Raw genomic sequence first — 12,856 nt, forward strand, 5'->3', positions numbered from 1 at the left:
TTCCATCGCTTCATTAGTTTAGGTTTAATATGACGGTGTGTCACCCCCTCCTTTTCTGGCTTCTTGTTGTGATGATTGTTGACAGGAACTAATAAGCGAAAACGAGGGGGGGAAAAGGAGAGTTGAAGATCGACTACAATATAAATAGTGCTATAGGGGTTCAGGAAGGAGGAAAGCCATTGACAGGGTGCCGTTTTCTCTGTTAAGTGTGTAGGGTCGGTTGAACGGAGAAATATGTTTTGGAGATGCTGCGCTCGAGTACACACATATGGCTACTTCTGCTCATCATTTTTTGCAGAGACATCGTGAGTGTTCTGGTCATTCTGGATGGCCGGGCCCGACGCGCGACTGGCGGGCCGAGGAGAAGGCTCCTCAGTGCCACCTGCATGGAAATAACTGGAGCGTCGAGAAGACTCTCCATTGTTCGGTGTGGGGATCGAGTCGTGGAAGTAACCAGATCGTTGGGAGGATTCAACGTTCGTCGGCGTCGGGTTGGCGCTCGACAAACTAGACCTTCGCCAGCTGTCGACGGCAGGAGCGACGAAGTTCTTCAACCTTAACTTGTTCTTGCCCGCACTGTTCTTGTGGTACGCTTTGGTCGAGGTACTTCGGTGGTGGAAGCGGGAGGATTTCTTGGACGGTCGGTCTGGATATTCAGCAAATCTGATCGACCGAGAAGGCGAAGGCGATCGCGAAGATCTCCTCGTCCGACTCCTATCCGTTCGAACGCTCTGCCGTTCGACGTCTGCAAACTCGACCGTACGTGAGCCACCGGCCGGACGGCGTATGGAGTCTACGGATTTTCTCGCAGGTACACTGGGTGAACTTGGCCCCCAGGCAGTCCCTTTGCGCCTCGAACGTCTAGGGTGGCGCGCAGAATGAAGCCTATGACTCGCAGTCGACCTGTTCCGGTCGGCTGGACCCTCGTAGAAATTGGATGATAGTCGTCCTTCAGCCAACTCTGGTGTACCATCGTCTTCTTCCCATTCATCATCACAGTCTTGCTTGCTACCTGGTGAGATGTTTTCGGATACCACGTCTTGATTAATCTCATGATTCTTGTCTGAAACATTGCCGTCGGCAGGAGGGATGGGTACGGAATCATTGGATAAAGCTTGGCTTGGAGCAAAGGATGATTGCTCCGATACAATCGCCATGGCTGGGAGAGAGCGAGGCGACCTCAATTCATGGGGAGATTGTGATTCCACGTGCACATCGGTGCCATCTTTATTCTCAATCACAAGCTACAAATGTCGAATAAATGAATTCCGGATCCATTTGTAAGATGTGGGGCAGCAGATAAGCACGTACCTTGCTTCCTTCATCCCAAACCTCCTTAGATTGACCAGAGTGGTCTGAGCTGCCGTTTTGCGGACGTGGTGCATTGGAAGAACCAGAAGCCTCATCGTTCGGTTCCTGCTCGAAGAGAGTTTTACTCCTGGGTCCCTGACCAGGCAAGGGCATCCCATCACCTGCATCTTGAGCTTGTGAAACTTGCGACAGTTTTGACTTGCTGGCAGTGCGTGGGCCGATCAACTTGGCGAGATCGAACCTACGCGCCAAACCGGCTTGAGCCTGCCGGTTCGAAGGACCGGGTCCAGCAGAGTGCGGTTTGGGGACAGCCTGCAGGTTGGCAAGCTCACGAAGAGACTTCTTGGACGACTCTCGGGGCAGCTCGTGGACTTCAACCTCATCACCGTCTCCACGCTCAACAACAAGCTGCACAAGAAGACCAAAAGGGGGCAGACACATATGATCAATTTGACCGATTCTCACGCTTGATAGTAGGCAAAGCAATCTTACTCTCCGCCCAGATTTGTAAACTCTTTCCTCGCCTTTTTTCAGAACGTCAATTCGTTCTGGTCGGCACCACGCATCACGGATCATTTTTTCACGCTGGCGAGCCGCTTGTTCCTCGGGTGTCCTTTTCGTTCTCGACCCTAGACGGAGCATGGCAACGCGAGTCGACGGTGTGCGTTGATACTGCGAGCCTGGGTCAGTCATGCTACCCGTCAAGGGCGGCCGCATCTCTTGTGGCTCCTCTTGTTGTAAAGACGGACGTTCGACCATTTCCGCAGCGACGTTTTGATCGCCGACACGGGTGATTTGGTCATCGGAGATTTGTCGCTGACCAGGCTGCAAGGAGGTTGTTGGGTCTGGAGGTGAGAGTCCTGCTGAATCAGTGATATCCTTCTCATCAAATCTGGGTACATCAGGATTGCTATCGGCTGGTCTCTCGACGCGTTTGACGCGACTAAGCCAACTGGGTTCATTGCCGGAGGCTTGGGTCCAAGTTCTCGTCATAGTGTGAACGCGTGAGTGGACGTTTTTGCCGAGGGTGAAGAATGGAATTGAAAGGCCATGGATGAGCACCGAGAATAGAATGAGCAAATAGATGATCGATTGAGTGGTCAACGCCAGTATATCGAGACTCGTTTGCGGTGGGTTCTGCGGTGTAGGAAGCTTGGCTGTTGCCAAGGTGCTGATGAAAAGGGCTCCAACACCTAATGGAGTGAAGCAGGTTTATCATGAAAGGTAACATACTCAGCCTTCTGATCAACAAACGAGGGAGAGATGCAAATCCATGGGACGAACCGATAGGTCCGAAATGGCCCGAAAAGACGGCTTCACGGTTAGTTTTCAAGTCGGGGACGATTTTCTGCATGATGACAAGGATTGGAAGCCTTCTGAGAAGAATGATTGAAAACCCGAGCACAACGAGTCTCCATGGAACCAAAGTTAAGCTGGCGTCGTTCCAGGAAGAAAAGGGAATTGTGGCTCCGATGTAAATGAAAGTGGTACCTGTTTGTTGGTATGGGATGTTTTTAGCGTGGGATCAAGGTGGTCAGCTCAGGAGGGGTGACTGACAGTTAATCAGCAGGTCGAGAATCGAGGAGAAGTTGGAGGCTTCGATCGATTCGGTGAACCAATCATCCCATGCGAAGGCTGCTCCGCATGCGAAAGCAGCCAGCAAATCATCAGATCCGGCCAGGGCGGTGATACCGGTTGTAAGGAGCGCAAGGGCCACATACATGGCGACCATGGATTCTTTGTCGATCATCGATCGCCGTTTGCAGAACTTGAGCGTCTTGCGCGCAAGGATCCCGATGGCTACGCCGATGAGGATTCCCAGGAGTATTTGATAGAGGACGACGAGCAGGAGCTGTAATGTGAGAGCAGAGGGATGAGCCTGTCGATTAGCTTACAACTGTGCAGTGAATTTAGAGATTGATTGATTGATTGCTTGGTGGGTGGGTGGATTGTTTGTTTGGTTGGTTGGTTGATTAGTTGATTGAATGATTGGCTGACCCATTGTCCAATGACCGATCCAACCCCGGTTTCCTGCCTCATGAGGAGGAACATGGCCAAGTATAAGAATGGGAAGGCAGCGCCGTCGTTGCAGCCCGATTCGGCCTGGAGGAGATGCCTGAGATGGGCAGGCACATGTTTTTGGGCGTATTTACCCTTGCCGACGACTGAGGCAGCGAGGACGGGATCGGTGGGCGTGACGGCAGCAGCGATGACGAGGGCTTGGAGGAAGGTGAGGGCGGGGACGAGTGCGTAGATCAATGCGCCGCTGACGATCCAGCCGAACAACATGGCGGGGCCGAGCAAGACGGCCAAGCTGCGCCAGTGCCGAAGGATGTACGCCTTGGGTAGCTCGACGCCGACTGCAAACACGCTGAGTGCGACGACGAGCCGGGTGAGTTCGAGGGTCAACTCGTCGAAGTTTTGCCCAGAATCCCATGAGCGCGGGTCGAAGACCCCGGAGACATACGGCCCGAGGATGATCCCGAAGACGACTGAGATGATTGATTCTCCGATGTACAGTCTTTCTTTGACAAACGCCGAAAAGGAGCCAAAGATTACGATGAACGCCGGGATTAGGGCCAGTGCCAAATAGATGTTGCGAACCTGTTTGGAAAGAAGATAGACAACGTGTTATTTTCGACGGATAGAATTCTACAGATAAAGTCAAGATTGTCCTCCATACCTCTGGGACCACCCTGAAGAGTTCCTCATGGGAATGCTCGATGCTACCAGCCCCGGAAGACAAGCTGTTATTTCTGAATTCCGAGTCGACAGTGTTTGGAGACTGGGAGGTTTGGCGTTTGCGATGTTGATGATGAGAGGGGCGTGAGTGATGGGGAGGGTGAGGGCTGAGTAGCTTGTTGAGCAGCCGATCGTTAGTGAACCAGCCGACGGGCAACTGATGATTCGTTGGTGGGAGTATCCATGGTCGTGCTTGTGCTGCAGTGGTGGTGGTGGTGGTGGTGTTGGCTGTTGGCGAGGAGAGTGAGGGCAGGATGAGGCACAGGCATGTGAATGTGAGCGAGGACCAGCGTGAGGGGGTCATGCTGAGCTTATCGAGGCGAGCTTCGTTTCAGCTTGAGCCGGGCGAATAATTAATTAACTACTACTTGATAAATTACGGTCTGAATATCCAGGCTAGGCAGTGGGAGCGATCGGCTGCGAATGGGGGGAGGGGGGTATTATATTATTGAAATAGTTGAGGTGCGGATATAAAAAAATGCACTGGAGGGATCGATCGGTCGGCAGTGAGTGCGGATGCGGAAGGGGTCGGCAGGTGTTGGGATCGGGCGAAGAGAGTCAGAGAGTGCCCAGTCAGACTCAGGCGCCAAGAGCTGCATAAATAACCAGCACTCGTGGGGGATACGTACGCGTATTGATCAAGCCGGCTTGCTGGCTGGGAGTGCGTGGCAGCCGAGGGTATAACTAGGATGGATAATCTACCTCTGGCGGAGGAAACGAGCGGAACAACTTCTACAGAAGCACACACTCCAGAGAAGAGCAACAACCCCGTGTTTGCCAAGCAAGCTGATTGCCCTCGATGTCCACGGCCTGCGCGCAAATAAATATTCACCAATGTCGTGCTGGCCAAAGGATCATCAGAGGGTCAACATGATCTTGCCTGACTCTCAGTCCTCCAGGTAATTCTTTTTGGCAGTGTTTCAGTTTTCCTGGAATTGGGATCTGGAACGCTTCCTGGACCAATATTGGCACCCCCTTTGGATTGAAGACTTCCAAACTGTGCATCTAGTCAAACCACCCGACCGGTCCGCATATTCCCTCCTTGAAGGATCGTTCCCGCGCGCGCGGGGGACATCCTTCAAGGGTGTGTTACACCCAACAGCGGCATGCGAAACTTGCCAAACATGGCAGTTTGGCTGCCATTTACGGTCAATCGACTTTGCAAAAGTCGATCGGCTTCGTTCCTCTTGTCAACATTTTTTCATATCCCCCCCAGGACCTAACCCAGGACCTAGGCTTGGTTTGCTTATCGGCCCCTCTCCAGCGCAGCACTTGCTGAGCACAGGGGGGTCCGCCGGCCTCTTTTTGCCTGTTGCTTGCGCACCGGCTGGGGGGTCAGCCCCGAACTTAACACAAGCGTACCCTCCTCGGGGGAGCGTAGCAACCTCCGAAGGAGGGACTTGCCTCTAAAGTCGCATGTCTCGCCCTACAGGATCGAGACAAATGGCAGGGAGGACCCTACGCTCCCCCATTTTCCCCAATACCTCCCTGTTTCCTCTTGATCCATCCCGCGCCCTTTGCACCATTGGAATGGCAAGCTTCTTAGCTTATTTTCCCCCACTTCAAACTCCCCCGTATCCATCCCCCCTTGAAAGAAACGTCCTGTAAATGTTGTTACATGGTGGATTTCTGTACCCAATCCCCCCCTTCTAGCCCGCACGGGCTCAGGGAATTTCAAATTTTGAGCTCAAAAACCGCTGGATCACCTCTCCAGGACCACTTCACAGTAGGTGGAGTGGGCTAGTAATTATGTGTGCCAGCTAGGTAAAAAACTGTAAAATGGAATCTGAGATTGCAGGCTACAAGTCTGTCTACTCAGATTTTTTTTAAATAAGAACTACATTTTTAAAAACATTTTGAAAATAAAATATGTGTTTTTTTGCCAGAAATTCTCGAGTCTGTAGGGCCAACGGTGTGACTTTAGAGGTAAGCCTCTCCTTTGGAGACGCTCCGCACCTCCTTGGAGAGGCTTTGTTAAGCTTGGGTCAGGCCAAGGCACTTTGGTCTTCGGGGGTTATTTATTTTGAACTTTTGCAAAATTCATTTTCTTTTTTTTGTATTTTCAATAATATGCAGGCCAAAACCACACACCTCATTTCTGTGAAACTGTGTTTTTAATAAACTTGGATGAAAGCTATACCAAAATAGTCTTTGAAAATGTATGAATATTCTGGTACCCATATCATGAAATAATCACCATTCCCGGTTGAGATATGGTGGCAGAAACAGAAACAAAAGCCCAATTTGGTGATATTTTGAGACTCATGAGACTGTAGCTGCCTCATTTTGGGAATTTCATGGTCAAGAGCTGACCCAAATTAATCTCTCAATATGTCTTATCATAAAGGTATAAACATCATGAAATCATTCCCATTGTGGGGTTGAGATACAGTGGCAGAAACACCATAAAATTTGATATTTTGAGACTAATCGGACTATAGCAGCTCCTTTTGGGCATTTCCATACATGAAAGCTATACCTGATTATTTTTTTGAAATGGATGAATATTCTGGTACCAATATCATGAAATAATCACCATTCCCGGTTGAGATATAGTTGCAGAAACAGAAAGAAAAGCCCAATTTGGTGATAATTTGAGACTCATGAGACTGTAGCAGCCTCATTTTGCAATTTTCATGGTCAAGATATGACCCAAATCAATCTCTCAACATATCTTATCATAATAGTATCAATATCATGAAATAAATGTTAGCCCTGGTTCAGATACAGTGGCAGAAACACCAAAAAATACCCAATTAGGCAATATTTTGAAACTAATCTGACTTTAGCCGCTTGTTTTTGGGATTTTAATCCATGAAAGCTACACCAAAATACTCTTTGCAAATGGATGAACATTCTGGTACCAATATCATGGAATAATCAACATTCCTAGTTGAGATATAATTGCAGAAACACAAAAAAAGAGGCAATAGTTCCTGACTGATTAAATGGGGCTGCTACATTGGGAGATTTTCATTGGAAAAAAGCCATCCTAAATTAATATTTCAAAATTTATAATCATTACGGTACCAATGTCATGAATTCATCCCCATTGCTAGTTGAGATATAGTTGTATAAACACAACAAAACCAACCAATTAGGCAATATTTCACACTGATCAGACTGTAACTGCAACATTTTGGGACTTTCATAGACCAAAAATTTCTCACATTATTGTTCAGATATTGCTGATCCTCATGGTACCAATATCATGAAATAAATTATAGCCCTGGTTGAGACACAGTGGCAGAAGCACAAAAAACACTGCCTGATAATTTTAGGGGATAGTTTCAAACCAACCAGACTCAATCAATCTCTTTACATTCAAAAAATGTTGAACCTCAGATTCTGAGATAACATCAGTTGACCCATTGAATATATTGGGGAAACACCTCCCATTTGTCTTTGATTGAACAAAAGACGCAAAAGACACCTTACTCAAACCTGGTACAAACGTTAAATAAATCTCAGGCCTAGTAGAAATTTAGGATATTGGATATGATGAGTGATATATACAAGCCATTAAATTTGAACAAAATTGATGTAGCATGATATATTGAGACTGATTGGCTTTTCTTTTTTTTTCCTTTTTTTTGAAAAGTAGATTTCAACACTTCTGCAAGGTTCAAGTGACAATAGTTCATGCCTCCCCATTCCCCCTCCCCCCTCCCCCTCCCTGCCTGAGTTAACAGACTATTTTTCTCAGGAATAATTCATATGAGTATGTAAAAATGACCTATTTGATCTGGCAACAAAATGAAGCTTTTACTATGGTCAAAAACTAAGACAGGGGGAAATCAAGAGAAATAGAGATGATAGAAGGGTTATGATGTTGCAGGAAGGAAAAAAATTAAAGAGAAATTTCAAAAAAAAAAAAAAAAGATCAATATAATTTGATCAATATATGCCTTCCCAAATTCATCCATGTTTGTAGTGCTTATTGTCTGTCCCCAGACAATTTTGACGTGAAAAGTGCTTTCTGTCAACTTCTGAACCTTTGACGTGAGACATGTACCAGGTGATTTGCATAACTTGGATAGAGTTGGTCAGTTTGACATCTTCTGGGCCACGTGGCTTGAGAGGCTGCGCAGGGTGAAAATTGGCCAAAAATTTGATTTTTGTCAATTTTAGGGTTTTTCTTAACAAGAAATTTTTGTTGGTTCTGGGAGTCAAAGTGCTGCGCGCAGTCCGCAGTCCGCAGTTGCGCAGTGGTGCTGTTTGTGCTGTGGTGGCGGCCGCAGCTGTTGCTCTAGCGCCTGGGTGCGCGCTTTTGAGGCCGCGGGCCTTGGTGTACAAGTAGTGATTGGGGACTCGACCCCGCCTCTGATGATTGGCTGGTCGGGCTTGGGGCCCGGGTACACAGTGCTGATCGTACCCGCCCATCCAAGCTCTTGTTCGGTCTCAAGTGTTTGCTCCCTACCCCGCCACGGGTTATGTGTATGTATATCAACCTTACCCCATAGGGGGTATCAATATGTATATCCTCTACATCTCAACCTCTGCCAGCAACTGCTTCTCAATCCAACTTCGCCAATCTTCCGGCTCCTTCTAATACGTCACCGGTGCCGCTGGCCAACTCACTTTCCTCAGGTTGATTGCTTGAACCTCGGACCACTTTTGTCATTTGACGTAGGTGTTCTTTTTTTTTTTTTTTTTTTCTTCTGACTGTTCTTCTTGGTTTTCTTCAAGAAGAGGAGAAAAGAAAAAAAAGAAAGAGAGAGAAAAAAAAAAAAAGACAAAGGCTCCATTTGTGTATCCAGATTTCTGACAGCTGACAGTCAGATCTTATTTGACAGCGCTACTTGTACCACTGCCGCAGGCAAATTTGCTTGCTGGACTCAGTAACCCATACCCTCAACGGTGAGTACGGGTTTCTATCTTCTTTCCTCGAACAGGTGTGGTAAGCCAATCCTGATCTACTCAGAAAACCAGCAACCATCAATCACAAGGCTGTCACACCTCAAGACCAAATCCCATACCTCTGGCCCCCTTGTCAGCAAAGCCCAAGCCCCTCAACATCCCCACTCAATGGTCATACCCTGGATAATAGTATTTCCTATTCCCACACTCCCCCCTCTTGGATAAACCCTCTGCCTAGTCTCAAACATCTACCCAGATCAAATGTTACCCCCTTCTTCTAGTATTTCCTTAGAACCATGTGCTCAAAGATGTATAAGCACCCTTGAAACCCTTCACCCTCCAAAACCAACATGGTACACATTATACTAGACATAGCCCCAAACCCCACCTAGATTATTACTTCCTGAAACACTTCCTGAAACACCTGACTCCTCCTATCTTATATCCCTAGATTACTTCTTCCTGAAACACTTCCTGAAACTTCTAACTCCTCCTATCTTAGATCATAGAATATTCTACCCCTGTTATGTCTCACATATCCCCTCCTCCAACTAGGAAGATTGCACCATAGCCCCCAGAAGATGGCATCATCCCCACCCACTATCACACCATCATGTGACTCCTTGACCCACTACTCTGACCACATGACTATTTCATGCTATAGAAGTAGAATTTTGTATGCTTCCCTTCAGGTTATCCTTGCTTCCTCATGGCTCCTTGTTCTTGTGTATATAAAATGGGTTGTTTTCCTCTTCATTTTTTCCCCATCAGATCCTTTCAAAGTAATCCAGATCACTGGTCACCTGTCATTAGCCTTGCTTATGCCAATAAATCAGATTGGACAAGCTTGATATCTGTGTACAAAATATTAGATTAGTAGAAAAGTAACCCTCAAGACATATCACAAGAATCCTCTATAGCCACACCTTTCCTTAAGAGTCCATACTCTTATATCTTTTTCTTGTTCCCAGAGAGGCAGCCCATTAGAGCACCATTCCCTCTCCAGATCTATTCATACCAAGAGTAGTTCCACAAGTGGTGTCCCAACAGTGGCTTGAAGATCTTCAGTTTTCAGTCTTACTTTTGGAGTACTAGTCTAATAGATAGTTACAGATTATCTAGTGCATTTATAAAACTTCATATTTTAACAAATCTACATACCTTGACAGATTCCCCTGACATCCCAAGTTCCCCAGGATTATCTACCATCAAAAATTTATCAATTCACTTAACAAACCTTATCCTCCCACCACCCAAACATCTTTAGAATCATGTCTTACCAACCTAGAAGAAAATCCTTTTCTGGACCTGTCCCCAAGTGGACACACATACCCAACCTAGTAATACCCCCATTTGGTGGTCACACAAGACAAGCAAACACTGGATCATTACCTAATCAATTTGGAAAACCTGGACCTACTGAGCAGCCCTGGAATGGAAATTATTTCCCTGCAAACTTTGGAGTCAATTACTGGAAATCCATACCTACCCACCAATCCTGGCCCCATGAGGAATGCCAATCCTCCTAGTTCTGGAAGCCCTGCCTTGGACCCTCTCCCTGAACCATTTCAACCTGTAGCAGACCAGTCAGCAAGTATCTCTGCAGCCCAAAATTACCATATGGGAACCAACACTAGCAATCCTCACCATTTCTTGGAAGCCAATATCCAACTCCCCGCCTACAACCCAGAACCTTTTGGAAGAAAACTTTTCAAGATCAAATCCATGGCCAAAGGCCTCTTTTTGATGGTTCCAACATGGAAATCAGTAACTTCATCAAGAGGCTAGAAAATGCTACTCAACCGGATGGTGCCCTAGGATGTGATATAGCCATCCAAATCACTGTCTTCTTGGAAGGAGAAGCCCTGATCAATGAGGTACAGGAGATGACTGAACAGGTTGGTCATGATTGGGAAAAACTTAAGCTGAAATTAGTCCAAAGATGGGGGAAAATGTTACCTCTCCTCAAGTACACCAGGAATGATTTGGACAAGCTCCTTTTCACTACTCAGGCCAAAGGAATCAAAACTCAGAAGGAATTCCAGGACTTCAGCATCAAGTTGGACAACCTGGTAGCTTACTTAGTTAGGTGTCAGCATATGGCTAGTGCAGAAGAAATAAGACATGCAGTACTCAACTGTGTCAGCACCCCTATCAAGGTATCAGTCTGTAGGGAGCTCCTTAGGGATAGGCAAATGCAAAGCTCTGTGGATAGTTCCCATATTCTCCCTCCTTACCTAGTCATTATGCACTACATCTCCAAGGAATTCAAGACCCTGTCAATTTTGGAGGAAGAAACAACCCAACACAGTTTCATTGGTATTTTCCTGCTTCTTACATTTCATCTACATTACATATTCCAGTCATCATCACCATAGATACATATATTACACACTTCATAGTGCTCATCATTACTTCACTGCATCATTACATTCCATAAGTGCTCATCATTACCACTTCACCATTACATTACATAGTGCTCATCATTACTTCACTTCATCATTACATTTCATCATTGCTCATCTTCAGACCTTGTTACATTGTGCTCATCATGATTTCCCCCTTTTTGTATTTCCTCACATATATACTCCCCTCTAGATGTTGTAATATCCCCACATACATTTTCTACCCCATACACCCTGTATGACCTTTTTACCCCACCATTAGATTCATCTTCATCAGTACATATTTCACCACACCATTAGATAACATTGCCATTCACACATCTTACACACTTTCATACATACCAGAAATATATCCCCCTGCATATATCATTCACATTTGCACATCACCTTTCATATTTTCCCCCACTACTCCTCCTCTCCTCCTCATACCCTACAGGTACAAGTAGTCAGCTCATAGTATTAGTCAGTCTAAGATTATAGTAGAAAAGCCGCACCTTTCTTCTTTTTCTTAGTGTTACACTCATCCCCAGCAGTATTAGTCAGGAAGGCAGCTCTTATATCAGCATCCTTGGCATAGCTTACATTAGTACTAGTGTAGTTATACATTTCCCTTCCCAGCTCTATTCTCCCATTTGAGTAGTTCCACACCAACTGCCTCAAGGTACATGTAAGGACTCTGTTTGAGTCCTTCACTGGTCGCCGTCAAGGGGCACAAAAGACAAGGCAAAAGCCTAAGAAACCGCCTAGTACCAACGTAGGGGCTGTATTGCAGGTATCTAGCCGGGAGAGAGTGAAGCTCTCTCATATGTAAGTACAACTAGATCATAAGGGAATGAGAAGAATGAAAGATAGCTTACCTAGCCGGGAGAGAGTGAAGCTCTCTGCCGGACTAGGGAAGTAGCAGGAGGAGACCAAGTACTCTTGTAGCTTATGTAATACTTGTGATAGCTCTTGTGAAAGGTTATTGTGAGACTCCAGGGATGGGGGCTTACAGTACAACCAATTTAGTAGCGGTATATCAGGCTCAGATGATGTGGATCTTGCAAGATGAGATTCCAGAGCATGTGGGTGTGTTAATTGACAATTGTGGCATCAAAGGACCACAAAAAACCTATGGCGGACAAACTTTGAAGGAAAATTCAGGAATTAGATGGTTTATTTGGGAATACGCACAAACATTGTTCCAGGCGGAAGAAGCAGGACTTACAGTTTCAGGAAAAAAAAATCTTGTTGTGTCCCTGCTTTGGACATTGTTGGACACGTGGTTTCTCAGATTGGAAAACAAGTTTCTACACAAAAGAAAAACAAGATATTAACCTGGCCTACACCTTCAAATGTCACGGAAATTCACGTATTTCTAGGAATAATCACTTACGTATGAATATTCATTGAAAATCTGTCCAAAAAGGCAGCACCTTTACAACAGCTCACCAGGGAGGACACGAAATGGACTTGGGCGGTGTGGTGGACAATCTGGTACACGCGTAGGATCAAGCTTTTTGCCGCGCATGGCGCGCGCCAGAGGACGTCAGGATTCA

General features: G+C 46.3%; 1 protein-coding gene across 1 annotated transcript; it reads right to left on the reverse strand.

The window, feature by feature from the left end:
* Window positions 1-272: 272 nt before the first annotated feature.
* Window positions 273-4,322, reverse strand: PtA15_9A16 (uncharacterized protein; the record flags this gene model as incomplete). The annotated part of the gene is made up of 9 exons (XM_053172350.1): window positions 273-916; window positions 1,013-1,244; window positions 1,312-1,719; window positions 1,804-2,504; window positions 2,596-2,802; window positions 2,869-3,163; window positions 3,310-3,915; window positions 3,995-4,210; window positions 4,317-4,322. 9 exons carry the CDS (start codon window positions 4,320-4,322, stop codon window positions 273-275), a joined length of 3,315 nt encoding a protein of 1,104 aa, XP_053023447.1.
* Window positions 4,323-12,856: the final 8,534 nt, after the last annotated feature.

Source organism: Puccinia triticina, chromosome 9A (assembly GCF_026914185.1).
Source record: "Puccinia triticina chromosome 9A, complete sequence".
Lineage (NCBI taxonomy): Eukaryota > Fungi > Basidiomycota > Pucciniomycetes > Pucciniales > Pucciniaceae > Puccinia > Puccinia triticina.